Raw genomic sequence first — 15,125 nt, 5'->3', positions numbered from 1 at the left:
TTCAGAGCTTGGTTAAGAAGTGTTAGAAAAAGTGTAAAGATTGTTCCTTGTTTACCTGAGATCAGCAGGGGAAGCATTAAGATGCTGATTTACCCCCAGACTGCTGACTGTAGCTCTTACTGGTTAGTTTGGGGAAAAATTTCCATAAATTTTTCCGGACTGGTTATTAAGTGTAGCATTTTGAAGGGAAACTTCGGTGGCTTCTGTCAAGGTACCCACCTTAGTGGTCATCATCATGGGGAAACAGTTGCAAGGACTATTCTGTTGCTTCTGCAGTTAGGAACCACACTGATGCGTAAGATCCACGTGGTTTGAAAGGCAGCAGTAGATGAATCTATCTGCCTTTAGGCTATTTATGATGAGCAAATTCCTTCAGGTTCAAGGAAGGCTATTCTGGCAAAAGATGTTTTCAGGATATTTTCCATATGTTGCAAATGTCATTTAAGCCTCACAGGGCACAATTTGACTTGCTGAATTTTGAAACTTGTTGGAACCCATTTCATGGAATAACAGGTTCCTTCTATTCCAACAATGAAGTGGATACTGAAGGAGTGTACAAAATAAAAAAAAGCTACCATTTTACCATTTGGAGTGACGATACAGGCATGCTTTAACTGATACCTGACTCCTTCTATCACTTGACCCATAAGTATAGCTGTAAGAGGAGGTTTGCTTTGCGTTATTTCTTTTCTTTCCTGAAGCTTCAGCATCTGAGGAAAGAGGTGAATATAGATTTCAAGGTTTCGATGGGCTACCTCTGGAAAAAAGTATTTTCTAGACTGGCTGATCCTGCTAGCTAGTTTTATGTGTTCCTGTTTGGAAAATCAGATGCATTAATTTTAACAGGTTTAACAACAGGTTAGTCAAATTGTGTGAATGTATCAAAATTAATAGAAGCTTGCTTTTTCTCTAATTAAACCTAGATACACTAGGAATAAGTATAAGCTAGAATTAATTTAGAAGTAAATGTGCATATTGGTTTAACACCATAGGTTTAAAATAGGATCCAGCTGAATTTAAGTTGTTCCTGTGTCTAGAAAGTAGCTAGAATGAGTAGAGTTCACAACTCTAGGTCTGAGAAACAGCTATATTACAATGGTTGGCAGCACTTTTTTATATGTAAATTCTAATGGTTTTTTTCTTTTTTTTTTCTGCAGACAATAGTAGAACTTGCAGAGACAGGAAGTCTGGACCTCAGTATATTCTGCAGTACCTGCTTGGTAGTGTATTTTTTAATCAATCACAGCCCTGATTTTTTTTTTTTTTTTTTTTTTTTCATTCTAGGCCAAAACTAGGGAAGAATTTATTTGTAATCTTTGAGTAGTGTTTTCAATAAATAATATAGCTGTACACAAAAAAAAAATAGGAGGACAAAAATATCACTGCAGAAATAACTTGTTAGTATCAAAATGCAAGTATTCTACCAAGGTGATTGGTTAGACACCTAACAAGTTATGAAAATCAGAGGCAACATCTCACCACCTCTGTAACTCACAGTAAAATTATGTGGTGCTTCTAGTAAAATACTTTTTTCCAAAAGTCAATTATATTTCTCAATTTGGCTGTAATTGGGAAGGGGATAAAAATATCTTAAATTTTGTAATGCTTGCCAAATTGTGAGCAAATACTTTTTTTGTAGTAGTTAATACTTAGTTTCAACACAGAAAATTTAAAAGAAAATAACTGCTTAGGGAAAAAAAATAGCAACTGTAGTAAATGTAATGTGTTTCTGTTTTTGAAAATTAACTAGTAAATATAAAATTATCGAGGTTATCAGTATTACACTGTAATGCTCTGACCTATGTAGAACATGAATAATGTTAATATTCCCAAAATTGGATCTGGAAAATTATTTACAGATGTGGCACCTTAAAAATGATGTGTGTGTATACGTACATATCTCAAAACACTTCATATCAGTTCTTTTATTGGCATTTTATATTTCTTTCAAAACATAACCTTTTAAAAAAATTGCTGGGAGTAATTTAATTCTAAGTTCCACTGAGTTCCATTTGTTGAGTCATGTTCCTGTCTTTAGAAAATAAGCTGGAACACTTTACATTAGAGCTCAATGATGAATGATACTGACAGAATCGTAGAACTCAAAGTCATTCTGTACTTCCATTGTTAAAAAGCTGAAATGAAACTGGTTGTTCCACCCAGCTCAATAGCTGGAGGTGATAGGAGAACTTTGTGTGAAAGGAAAAAAAATTTAAAAATCCTAGAATCCAAGTACATAGATGTTTGTGTTAAATTGTATACAGATTAAGCTCAATAGCTAAGTTTGCTTTAAAAATTAGCATTGAGTTTGAAGTTCTCTAGGAGGTCAACAATAGAAAATCAAATTGAGGGTTGGCAGAGGGGTTGGACTAGATGATCTCCAGAGGTCCCTTCCAACCCCGTATCATTCTGTGATTCTGTTTTTTCCTATATAAACATGTCAGGGGTTTTTTTGCTATTCTAAACAAATGTTAATAACCATTACAGATACGGAAGCCGGTGAGGTCCAAACACTGTGGTGTGTGCAATCGATGTATAGCAAAGTTTGATCACCACTGCCCGTGGGTGGGTAACTGTGTAGGTGAGTAATTTTCTAAAATGTGATACTGTCATAATAGAAGGGGAAAAAACTTCTGAAATCAACCCTGCATGTTGTGCAGGGCTTTGTCTGTTCCCATTTCATGCTAAAAGTGACTTGACTTCTGCCAAAGTCTGAGAAAAAATTTTGAGAAAATTTTTGGTTGAAGGAAAGGCATTTTCATACTAAGCTTATTTTTTTTTGTATTTGATTCTCTGCATTATTTTCATTTGTATTGTCTATTATATACCCATCCTCAAAATTGTTTTGTGTTTAGTTCTCTTTCTTACCTATGTTTTTTTATTAACGTAGACTCTACTAATTAAAAAATGCAACGCTTAAATGCATTTTATGTCCACAGAAAAGGTGTACACTAATTCCACAACCGACTATTATCCATTGTGTAAGATAAAAATTTTCATCTTTGCTGATAATGTTCTAATTTAATGGGAAAGTACATGTATTCAAAAATGTAATGATCATAGCAGTTAGATACAGAATAACTGACTTCCTATTGAAGTATTCTCCTCTTTTTCACCTGCCAGGTAGTAATTTTTTCTCCCCAGAGATGATGAAAAGAACAGATATAGAACAAGAATAAAGTCTCTAAATGCTACTATTCCCTGTTTTATTTTTTGAGAAACTTATTTGAAAGCTAGGAGATGGGTGCAGCTTGCTTCACTGTTGGGTTGGGTTTTTTAGGACACAAGCAGAGCTAACCTTAATCATGGGGAGGAATTAGGACCTGGATTCATTGACATCTGACAGCAAATAAATGCTTCATTGTAGTCCTTCTAAATATATATAATAATGGATGGTCATAGTAGTTTGGTCTTACGATCAAGAGTAAAATAGAGCTGGTATTTGAATTGTAATAGAGCATCACTGAAGTCTCATTGAGGCAGGCTTGTATCACTCCCTTCTACTTTACATTTCCTATTGATGTTACTACCCGAGCTACTTTTCATTTGTATTTTAGATGTTTTACAATGAAGAACTTCGAAATTTTTATTTAAAAAAGGTAGGGGGGCATAGACTTTTTGGAGAGTGTTTAGTTACAGTTTGTTTTGCGAGAGGACTAAGGACTACTTGTCAGTGGGACAGAAAGATCCAGTATTTTAATCAGTAACTTGAAAAGGATAAAAAACAACTGGGGGAGGAAAAAACCCCACTTTAGTTTGTGTGTATTAAGAGAGTATGTGAGTAATGGTATTAAGTTAGGTGAAGGAAATGTGTTTTTTTAAAAACAGTGGTGATGGAAAAGCAGAATCCTCCTACTAGTGGTCCTGTACAGATTGGGATAGCTGGAGGTAAAAGTAAACATTAGGACGCTTGAAAGTATGCTGGGAAAAAAGCTTTAGAAATCACACTATGGGAACAGCTGGAGGGAGTGATGGACTAAATGACCTTATATGGCTTCTCTGTCTCTCAGAGTGGTACATGGTGACCCTGAGCATAGGATTACAAAACAGAATCCATTCTTAAAACAGCATCCATGGTCTGTTTGCCAAAAAGGGAAACATGAATCATGCTTTTCTGGAAAGGTGGAATTTGGAAATGTTTTATGTAGTCTTCTCTGAATGTGTTAGAAGGATAAGAATTTTACTAAATATAGGGTTGAGAAATATTGTAAGAGTGAGGCTAAAATAAATCCTGTAAGGGTAAAACTTGGAATATGAAGAGGTGGAGAGAGAATATTTTTACCATTCTGAAGAGGCGGACAAGACGTGCAGACTATTTGAAAAATAAATAAATTGGCAATTGGGACAAATTATTTTCATACCACCTGCAAAATTTTAGTTAAAATTACAGTGAGCAACTCCCTAAGGTGATTATATTTATATGTTTAATGGAGTATCAAAATAGCATGGTGGGTTTTTTTTACAGTTGATTGTTTGAAAATGAAAACAAGATATTTTATTACACTTGTAGTTACATTTCAAGCAAACTGCAAAGTCGCAACAGAAATTTAGTTTTCAAGTAATGGCATGAAAGGAGCTAGAGACAGATTTTACACTGTTATGTCACATGGGTTATGCTGACACTGTACTGAATGAGTGTTCTGATGGCAGTGACTCAGAAGGTAGATCTTGTGTATAAAAGAAATTATTTTATGCTTTAGAATAATGATCATTTTCCCTCCCCAGTAAAGTTGCTCCTAAACTAAAAGTAGGAAAAAATAAATTAACAAACCATCTTAATCATTCAATATAACTCCATCAGAAGAAAATCAGTTATCTTTACTTATGTATAACATAAGCACAACCATATAAAAGAAATTTGCAACAATTTTTACAGCATTGTTTTAACTGGGGGGGATAACTGACTGTGTTCCTGCCAGTCCAGGGTGAAACTGAAGAGAGTAGTGCTGGCTTTTCCCAAGTCTTATTTTAGATACAGAAGAAAGGTAGTTGCTCCACTTTCTATTTCCAAAGTCTTTTTTTTAAACTGTGACCAAGATTTTACCTGTTTCATTTATAGTTTTAAATGGTACACGTATGGTTTTACCAAATACAGACAGAATTTGGCTTAATATAATTGAAGATGGTGCTGAAAGCATCTCATCTGATGCCTCTCAGATGGACCTCTAGGTCACTGTTTAACGTCCTTTTTTTATTTCTTTTATGAAACTTAACAGTTCTGAAATTTAGAATGCAAATGAAAGCGATACCTTAGGGACATTTCCAACACTTTTTCTCATATGCTCCTAGGTGACTGAAGGCAATGTTACAACGTATTTTATGTCTGGAGGAACTTGTTGTATTTTCAAGGAAATGTCTTGCGTTTAGTCTAGCTTGTGTTGTATGTGTGTTCTTCCTCATCTCTTATTTATATATAGTCTTTCAGTTCACTTGCTAAAAGCACTTGATTATTTTCTGCCTCCAAAGGATGCTCTTGTTTTAGCAGGCAAAACATTTGACATAATGAAGAAGTAAACGCTGTGCTGGTAGATGATGACAGCCAAGTCTTTTGTAGCCCATTATCATCTCTGTGGGTTTAGTTTAGAGCCTAGAGCTGTTGGAAGGTTGCAGCAGTGGACATATTTTGCAAACAGAAGGAAGACTGAGTACTTCAGAGTTATGAGGTACTCACATAGAAGGCAGCTTTTTAACTCTTATTAGTGTTAAAAATAGGTCAGTCTTTTAATAGCCAAATTTTCTTGCATTTAAATTCTGTCTTAAGCAGAATGGTTTTTTAAATCCCATTCATTATTGAAGCCAGATTGTTAGGCCTTCTCTGTTCACTTAAATGTATTTGTTTTGCAAGTTCTATTAGATATTTTATGTTTATCTAGCTTTATCAAGGAGGTCTAAACTGAAGTTGTGACTTAGCTTATTATAAAGGGAGGTTGTATATTTTTTCATATTTCTGTTTCTTTTAAGAGAGTGAACTCTACAGTCTGATGAATTCTAATGGAATTTAAAAAGTATTTTTGATATGTAATTCCTGGCTGTTCAGGGTTCTGCAACAGCTGTCACTGACATTGTTCTAAGTATTATCTATCAATAATCACTCATGAAAGAGGTTACGAACAAAATACATTTCTGTGAATTATGGCTGTAATGTCACAGAAATTGAAGAAAATAAAGTATTGCTTTGTTGTGTCAGAAGTGAAAAATAAATTCATAATTAAGCCAGCTAGTTTCACTGTCTTGAGGTTGTAGTTTCTGTATACAATAATAAGCAGTACTTCTAAGCAAGCAATTAAACTTTATGATGTAATGTTGTCTTTCTTTTGAAATTATACTAATTTGATCCTTGTTGTTCTTGTACAACTTTAGGAGCAGGGAACCATCGCTATTTTATGGGATACCTGTTCTTCTTGCTTTTTATGATTTGCTGGATGATTTATGGATGTATCTCTTGTGAGTAACTGTGGCTTTTTGGCTTTTTTTAATTGCTTACAAATACTTTGTCTCCTGTTATGGATTTTGACAGATTTCTGCCTTAGCAGAGTTTTGGATATTTTTATTCTGGAATTGAACTGCATATTAATAATTGACTATATCGGATATTTTAAGTTAGAAGATGATGTTTTTCTTGTCCTAGATTTTTTTCTTCATCACAGCCAAGTATGTGCATATGTCATGTATTCAGGGAGTTGGGAAAGGAAGAGAGAGCAAGTAGAACTATTTTGGCACCTTGTCATTTTCTTATTTAATTTAATGCATTTTAATATAGGCATTATGTTGATGTACAGTAAACATATTTGAAATCTTCTGTGTGATTTTTGACTCTTTGTTTTTTCTCTAGACTGGGGTTTCCACTGTGAGACAAGTTATGCAAAGGATGGGTTTTGGACCTATATTACACAGATTGCTACCTGTTCTCCGTGGATGTTTTGGATGTTTCTAAACAGTGTTTTTCACTTCATGTGGGTGGCTGTGTTACTCATGTGTCAGATGTATCAGGTATGGAAGGGCACCTCATTTGTAATGCTGAGTCTTGGGGGTAACATAATAATCACAAATAGTTCTCATTTAAATCATAATGCAGGGCCAATCCTTCAGTCTCTCAGCCAGGCTGGAGGAGGCAGGCATCTCTTGTCTCTGGATATTAGGCATCGTTCACTTCTCATTTGCTTGTGATTTTTTTTTTTTTGCAAGAGGTTAAACTACCTACCTCCCGCTTTCCACTCTCAGAATGACAGAAAGGCAAAACAGACCAGAGAAAAGCAATAAAGACTCATAGAGGATAAGGTCTGTGGGTCGAACTTGGAATAATGCAGTATGTCATTAGCAGAAAGAGGCTGGTAACTTCAAAGGGGATGCAGTAATTTCTTACACTGGTTCAGTGTGGTTTCTGGTCACATTACTGTGCTGTAATCTGACCAAACGCAAGAGTGTCTTTATCCTTTTTAAGGAAAGACAAGTCATACTGAAAGCTGCTCTGTATGACTTGAAAGCCTTTCAATATGACTTGAAAGTCTTTCATTATGACTTATCATTAACGAACTGTGAGATTTACCAATTTAATCTTTCCAGACATCCTGGAAATAAAAATCATCCTCCTAAGGCATAGGTAAAACTTTTCAGGAAATTTGAGTTTTGACCTCCTTTCTCTGCAATATTCATCATTTACAACGTATATCAATTTCAAAATCTCATTTGTGTGAGTGAGTGCCATTCAGTCTTTTAGTGGTCTTTCCTAAAATAAACGAGCAGAGATAACTACATGTATTTAAGGTGGCTTTGAAGGCAGATTTAACTTGCCAGGCTTCTAGTAGAATAAGCATGTAACTTTCTGCAGAGCTTTCCATCATATTTATATCATGATCATTAAGTCCCCCCTTGAGGATCGTTAATACGATCTGTGTACAGATGCATCTTTGAATTATGCCACTTGCAAAAATACGTCTTACAGTATTTTGTATTATTAAGCAAAAATAATTCAATTATTTGACTTCTTTAATAATCCTGAAAAAATGAAATCTGAACACACTGAATTACTAAATTTCCTAAGAGTTTTAGGAGCGTTCTTGGAAAATCTCTTTGGAGTTTGCCATAATGATGAAATTGATAAAGACATTCTCTAAATTGCTGCTTTTGATTTGCAACTGCACAGCCCCTACTCTTGCTGCCTTTTTTTCCCCTCTCCCTCATAAAGTTTGGACATGTCCTTACTGAACCGGCCAGAGTTATTGTTAAAACACTACCTACTATCTTAGAAAAATAATTTAAAACCTTTACTTCCCACTTCAGAAGTTGGCCTTTGAGACCCCATTTATATACATAGACATGAAACTTCACTGGGTTCATGGAAGAAGAAAATGCTTGAGATAATAAGTACATCCAGATGAGGCAAGCCAGCCCAAAGTTAATTTTTTTAATGTTTTTGCTTTTGTAACATGCAGCAGAGTTGACTTCTTGTATTTCACTATGAATTACAACACTGTATCTTCCTGTAGTATAAGGCTGCTAAGGAGCGCTCAGATTTTTGTTTCCAATTATATCACATTACAGTAAACTCTAGTTTTGCATAAGATACCCTTTTAGGCTACCATAGTGGGAGAGTTGTTACAGAAAATCATAGCCTTTGGGCCAAATGATTCTGTAAAAAGGAAAAAAAACGCAAGCAGCAAGAACAAAATAAAAATGCCCCACTTCTTTTTTTTTCTGGTCATCTTTTTGTCTTGTGGACAGAAAAGTTGTGCTACTGCAACAAATTTAAAAATTGGGAAAAATCTATTACTGGAGCTATAGCCAGAATGTGAGGAGGAAAAGGAAGTTGTTCAAATGCCATGTAAAGTAACTCTTGGATCTATTATTTACAGTACACTTCAACTGACAATATAGTAAAGGCATCTCTTTCTTAGGAACCCAGAAATCACAGTTAATTCAGTGATCATTATTTATTTCTGATCACTTTCAAAATTAAACCTTTTGCACAATCTGGTACAGCTGTTGTATGAGGTTTTATGTTGGGAGCTGGTAATTTCCCCAGCCAAAAACTCCTTCTTCAAAAGGACTATAAAACAGTAAATTTAGTCCTCCTTTTTTGGTCTGCCTCATGCAGGACTTGTTTACGTGTTTTTACATGAGCTTAATTGCTTATTCTTTTTCAGATATCTTGCTTGGGTATCACGACAAATGAAAGAATGAATGCAAGAAGATACAAGCACTTTAAAGTTACAACCACATCTATTGAAAGCCCATTCAAGTAAGTTTGAAAGTGTGAACACGTTTCTTATTTGTGTAGCCTTGCATAGATTTGAATTGTGCAGCTTGTTGAAACAGAACATAGCTAAATGCTTTTAGAGTGTTTTCACTACTTGGAATGCTGATTCTGTCAGCTATTTGTACAGTAACGCGTTCGGTCCAGTTAAAGGGAGCGATAAGCATTTTGTAGTGGCTCTACGTGGGGATGCATAAACACAGAAAAGAATGCTTTCCAGCAGTGGTCATCCTCTGCTGGATAGTTTATGGGGAAATAAATATCCTCGTGATAAATCACATGCCCAAACTAGAGGTAGTTGCTTATTACATAGTGTGGGTGTTGACCTGGATCTTCGTGTCCACACCAGGCAGTCGCTTCTCCTGGCTGATATTTAATGTGCTGTTGAATTTGGTCTGTGCAGTAGCTCCCCTTGTTCTCTTCACTGTGAGAAAAGAAGGCACAGGCAAAGCTATTTGTGGGGAAGGAGGCAGGATGTCCCGGGAACTGAAGTAGGTGTTGCGTGGGTGAGACATGGGCTTTTGGGTATCAGTAAGTAAAGGGTAGGTAGGAGTTCTTGTGGCAGTTTCATTTTTGTGTTAGAAGAGAATTTTGTGTGATCTTTTTTTTAATATCTCTCCATACAAACCTTTCAGTGAGAAGCAGACAAGCATTTCTGTATGGTCGCAGTCTTCCTACAGATTAGAGTTGTAACAAAACCAGATAATTGTTTTGCCTGAAGAGCACAAGGTGGTACACAGGATAGGAAAAACTACTGGTTTTATCCCCAAATTAATGTCACGTTGACAAACCATTTTAACTGAAATAGCTGCTATTATAAAAATGACTCCTGAAAATAACACCGGATGTCTGAAATAACTGACTTGGCATTACCTGTCAGATGAAAGCATTGACATAAAGTGGTTGTAATCTCCTTATTGCTTAGACCTGTTCTTGCATATATCATAACATGAGTTTCTCTTCCAGAAAACTATGATCTATTTAGCCCACGTGTAATTAAGTTAAAAAAACCCCAACATGTTAGAATTTTGATGTAGGTATCTTAAATATTTGACAATTAATTGATTCAGCAGCAGAAAGCACTTGAGTAGTTCATTTAATTCAGATAATGCTTTCCTAATTTTGTGTTGTCTGAGGACTTAATTAATCTTAGACCTGCAGCTGGTGAACCAGTATGTATGACAGAAATAGATATTAATAAAAATGGAAATTACTTTAAGAAGACATTCACTTCATACTGTTTTGTCTTCCATCCATCTGTACAATGCAACTTAGCTCTTAGAAAGGGCTGTGAATTACCATGCTCTGCTACATGATGGTGCACTGCCAGTAACACGGTACATTTCTCCATACAGTTTCGGTAGGTAGTGGGAGAAGGCTGGTGTCTTGGTTGTGTCCAAGGATCAAACCATTCATCAGTCTGGTGACTACTTATTTCAGAACTTGGTCATCAGCAAGCACTAAGATGCCTGTTATCTGAGTGGGTTTTCTACATTTAGGAGCTTAAGAATTGAATTTGTAGGTAGACAAAGAATGTTGCATTTTGCTAGATGAGTTATGATATTGCTTACTAGCGTGTGTTTTTTGTTTTGTTTGTAGCCATGGATGCATAAGGAACATTATAGACTTCTTTGAATTCAGATGCTGTGGTCTTTTTCGGCCTGTCATTGTGGACTGGACAAGGCAGTATACAATAGAATATGACCAAACTTCAGGATCAGGCTACCAGCTGGTGTAGCACCACCTTCGTCCTGTGAGCATATCATATCTGAGTGGTGCCTGAAAAATTTTCTCTCTCTCTCTCTCGAATCCGCATCCCTTGAAGAGTAGCATGCTATGTGTAGGGCTGGTGATGAATCTTAAGGTACCTTCTCTTCATCAGAATTTTATTAACAAAAGTAAAAATGGACAGAATAAACTGCCAAACCTGATAAGGAAGAGGAGGAAGATCAAAAAGGGATTTTAATAATTCTTAACATGAGAATTATTCGCGACAGCATATTCACAGTATTTGTTGTTGGGTTTTTTTATTTAAGGTCTTTCACAATGGAGCATGAGATTATTGAAGTATTGACATAAGTAGTTACGTTGTGCTGAGCAGAAAAATCTGTTTCCCAATATGAATAATTCCACTGAAACAAGAGTCTAGAATATAAAACTAAATTTCATGATGCAGAGTTCACTGATCGCTATGTCGTAGTTCCTGTAATGTGATTTTTTAATACAGATTTTCTGTAGTTATGTACATTGAAAAATGTGCTTTTCAATACTGTTATAAACATCATGTGGTGGGAATCCCCTGTAATGTGTTATAGCAGTAGGGCACGTCAGATAATGTTGAGGCAAAACGCTTTGCCCACATTTCTTAGTGATTGTTTTTGCCACCAGTTAGTGGTACAACTAAATACTTGTAATAACCCTGTTCTGAGATTATATAGTCTGAAATAAACAATTGCGCAAATAAGGAAAGCTCTTCTGTTAAAGTCCTGCTTAAGTGCATGATACACCTGTAAAACTAGATTACAGTATATAATGGTCGAGGAAAAAATGGAAAAAAATCATTATCTTTGAAGTAATTGTATAGGCAACTTACAAACTAGCAATGTTTGGATATTAGGGTTGGTTGTTCCTCATACAGGACAGTGAGGTGTAATTGAAGATACATTGGAAGAGAAATTGCATGGGGGAAACCACAGATTTGAAAGCAAAAATCTCAATTATAAAAGGACAAGATAGTTTCAAATTAAATGCAACTGCAGAAGAAGAACCAAAAGTTGTCTGAAATGCTTATGTTGTTTGGATGTAAAATAATGGGAACAAAACTTAAAAAAAAAACAATTAAAAATGCCCATAATAACGCACGCACACAGAAAACGTAATGCAATGTTCTGAAGAAGATGGTGTATTGGCACGTGGAAATCACCCTTAATTTCTTTTTTTTTTTAAGTTCTCATGCGACAGATAAGTTTGGAAGGTAAGGAATAATCCGAAATTGCATTCCAAAGGGGCTTTTCTTGAATGTGATGCACTGATTTTTGTTATTGTGTTTTCATATACTCATAGTGAATTGTTCACTGCTTCCTTAACTATTGTTTACAGAGAGACTGAGAATCAGGTTAGTTCTCTTCTAAGTGCTGTAGCAACCCAGTGGTTCGAGAAACCTGTGAGGGGAGTTTGGGGAGGGACCTGAAAGCAGATGTCCGAGACCAGTGTAAAGAATGTGTATCTGTATATAAATAATTTATCAAATAGTTTTCTCTCTGTGAGTGTGTGTTTAGTGTATTTAAAGCTGCTCATTTTCATTTTATTCAACCAAAAAAAGTGTAGGAAGATATCTAATGAGCTTTTAGTGATGTTCAATATTGCTGTTAATAGGCATTATGCCCTGCAAATTCACTGCATGTTTGATGCTTGGCAAAATTAGCGTTTTCTGTAATATGCAGATTACAGGTAATAAAGCAATCTAGTGGTATTCCCGGCCCTTGCCTTAGTAAGAGGAGCAGTGAAACTGTAAATAGTTGATGTTCAGTATTTGCAAGTAAACATTTTTTTCTGTAGTTGTTCATTGATCTCAAGACACACACTTAGTTTGCAAGTACCAGATATCAGGATTTACAGAAGCGCAGCATTAGAGTATTTGGATGCTTGATACTGGAAAAATCAACATCGTCTTGGACACAGTTTTAATGGGAGAGGTTTGGGTGTAGGGGTGGCAAGAACCTTTTGCTATTTTTGTCAGACAAAATTTGTAATCCTAATGAAGACGTGTTCTATTTCAGTGAAAACAGTTGACATTTCATATTTTTTTTTCTAATCAGAAAAATGCATGAAGACTTTACAGTGTTGTTTATTTTAATCACCAGTAATGTTCTGCCTATTTGTTCTGTATTTTTGTTTCCCATTTCTATTGGGGATCGGTTGACTTGAAGAACTTCAATCCACTTTATTAAATATCGCCTCGCACCAGAAGGAGCAGTTCAGTACGTGGTTTTAGTTGCCCAGTAGCGTTAACTGCCATGAATTGTGTCACACAGTCCATGTCAAAAAATGTTTGCAAAAGAAGAGGTGATCTTTGATAGTACGTAGTGAGTTCTGCACTATTTACTTGTTAATCAATAGCTCTCTGGTGACGGTTTTGTTGAGACCTGCAGAATCTGAGCAATAGTAGGTAGTTGTGAAAAATAACTTGCATCTATGGATTTGGGATGGAATGAAGTTTCCAGTGCAAAATGTAACTTGTCTTGAGTAACACTGAATCGTTTGATGTGAAATTCATAAAATCAAGCAGGGGGGAGCCAACTATGCAGCATATTTCTGTCAAGTTATCAAACTTAAAATTCACTTGTTGAACCAAAACTGCATTGCTTCTGAAACTTAACAAAGCTGATCCAGACCAACAGCAGATCAGACCAACTTAATCTGACATAGGTAGAATAAATGGGAATTTTGTCTTGGCCCTAAACATGTGCTGTTTCTTTGCAGGTTTCTGTATTCTTTGATGTCCACCAGATTTTATTTTTTTTCAATTAATGTGTAAAACAGCATCACTACATTTTAAGCTATGGATTTTTTTGTATATTCTTTATTTATAACTGTGCCAAGTATTATTTTAATACTGTCGAGATCTTGATGTATTACATTGTGAACAAAAGAAATCTGTAAAATGTTTAATAAATTAGCTCTCCTTACATAAATTAAATCTGTTAAATTTTGTAAGTTATTAATCAAATAAATATTGACTCTTAGATGCAGTGTTTGTCTTGACTTGGGATGTGATTTCACACAGTGTTGTTTCTGTCCAATTTCAGAAGCTGTGCCTTGAGAAAATAGCTGCTGTCTGGCATCTTACTTTAGTAAAGTCTGTTTCCAGAAAGGTTTACAGGTGCCTTAAAGAGAGCACGCACCCAGTTCTGTGCTGATGCAAAATCCCATAAACAGCTTCTTTACTGGGTTTTGGTAAAGTATACCTTTTCTACTACCAGTAGTAGTCACTAATTAGGTACTCCTTTCTTTTGAGTAAAGATGGTGGCAAGATAACATTTCTTAGGGGAGAATGGCTTTTAGAGATCATGTGGCCAAATGTACATATTTAGTGATAATGACATTTGGTGTATTCTAAGGATAAACGGAACATCCACATAGGGCTAGTAGGTGTGACCAAGACGTGTGCTTCTAGGTGGCACTTGGCAGGAGACAGAATACCTTGACTCTTCTGGTCTCTGCTAAAGTTGGATTTTGAGTAGAAACAAGAAAGCATCCAAGCTGGAATTTAGTCAGGACATTTATAACCAGCAATATGTATTAAAAGTATAAGGCCAAGACTAAAGAGAACACCTAATGAGGAGAAAAAAAAGTCTGTGTTTTCTGCTGGGTGTGGGTTGAATGATGACATCGATTGAGAATTGTTGCTGCTGTTCTTCCCCACGCAATGGTTCTGCTGAGGCTGGGCCCAGGCTGGCCTCTGCTGACCACCCTTTGGCTTGTCTGGTAAAGATCAGGGAAGGTTCTTTCTTTTTTTAGAACAGACATTCTGTACTGAAGGTCTCCATCAGAGATTTGCAGAGCTCCATCACAGTGGTTGTTGCTCTTGGGAGGTATGGGTGGGCTCCTGATGACTTGAAAGCTGGTTATTTGGTTTATTTTATTTGGGAAGAAGCCTGCCCTCTGCACCCTCATTATGGCTTGATTAGAGTTCACTCCCTTGCACCTCCCACAAGCAGTGAAATCAGATTTTTTTGCTGTGAAAGCAGAATGCTTGCATTTGGGTTTTATCCACTTTAGGCTACTGAATAGAGACCAGTAAAAATTGCATCAATTCCAGGTTGAATTTATTTATATTATCTTATAAACTTAGTTCCCTGTTCACATTGCC

The 15,125-nt window shown here is 35.8% G+C and overlaps 1 protein-coding gene across 2 annotated transcripts in view; it reads left to right on the top strand.

Annotated features, from left to right (window-relative positions):
* Positions 1-13,998, top strand: part of ZDHHC17 (zinc finger, DHHC-type containing 17) — a 78,177-nt gene extending 64,179 nt beyond the window's left edge. The window contains exons 12-17 of one of the 2 annotated variants that reach the window (XM_014963879.1): positions 1,158-1,220; positions 2,488-2,581; positions 6,361-6,444; positions 6,833-6,990; positions 9,144-9,238; positions 10,853-13,998. In XM_014963879.1, the coding sequence (XP_014819365.1) occupies positions 1,158-1,220; positions 2,488-2,581; positions 6,361-6,444; positions 6,833-6,990; positions 9,144-9,238; positions 10,853-10,991 (633 nt within the window). In that variant the 3' untranslated portion in view covers positions 10,992-13,998. The remainder of the gene's footprint in view (positions 1-1,157; positions 1,221-2,487; positions 2,582-6,360; positions 6,445-6,832; positions 6,991-9,143; positions 9,239-10,852) is intronic. The other variant, XM_014963880.1, reaches the window with a different exon arrangement.
* Positions 13,999-15,125: the final 1,127 nt, after the last annotated feature.

The sequence above is a fragment of the Calidris pugnax genome, unplaced genomic scaffold (assembly GCF_001431845.1).
Source record: "Calidris pugnax isolate Ruff unplaced genomic scaffold, ASM143184v1 scaffold44, whole genome shotgun sequence".
Taxonomy (NCBI): domain Eukaryota; kingdom Metazoa; phylum Chordata; class Aves; order Charadriiformes; family Scolopacidae; genus Calidris; species Calidris pugnax.
Note: the sequence above shows the minus strand (reverse complement) of the source record. Positions and strands in the feature narration are given on the sequence as shown.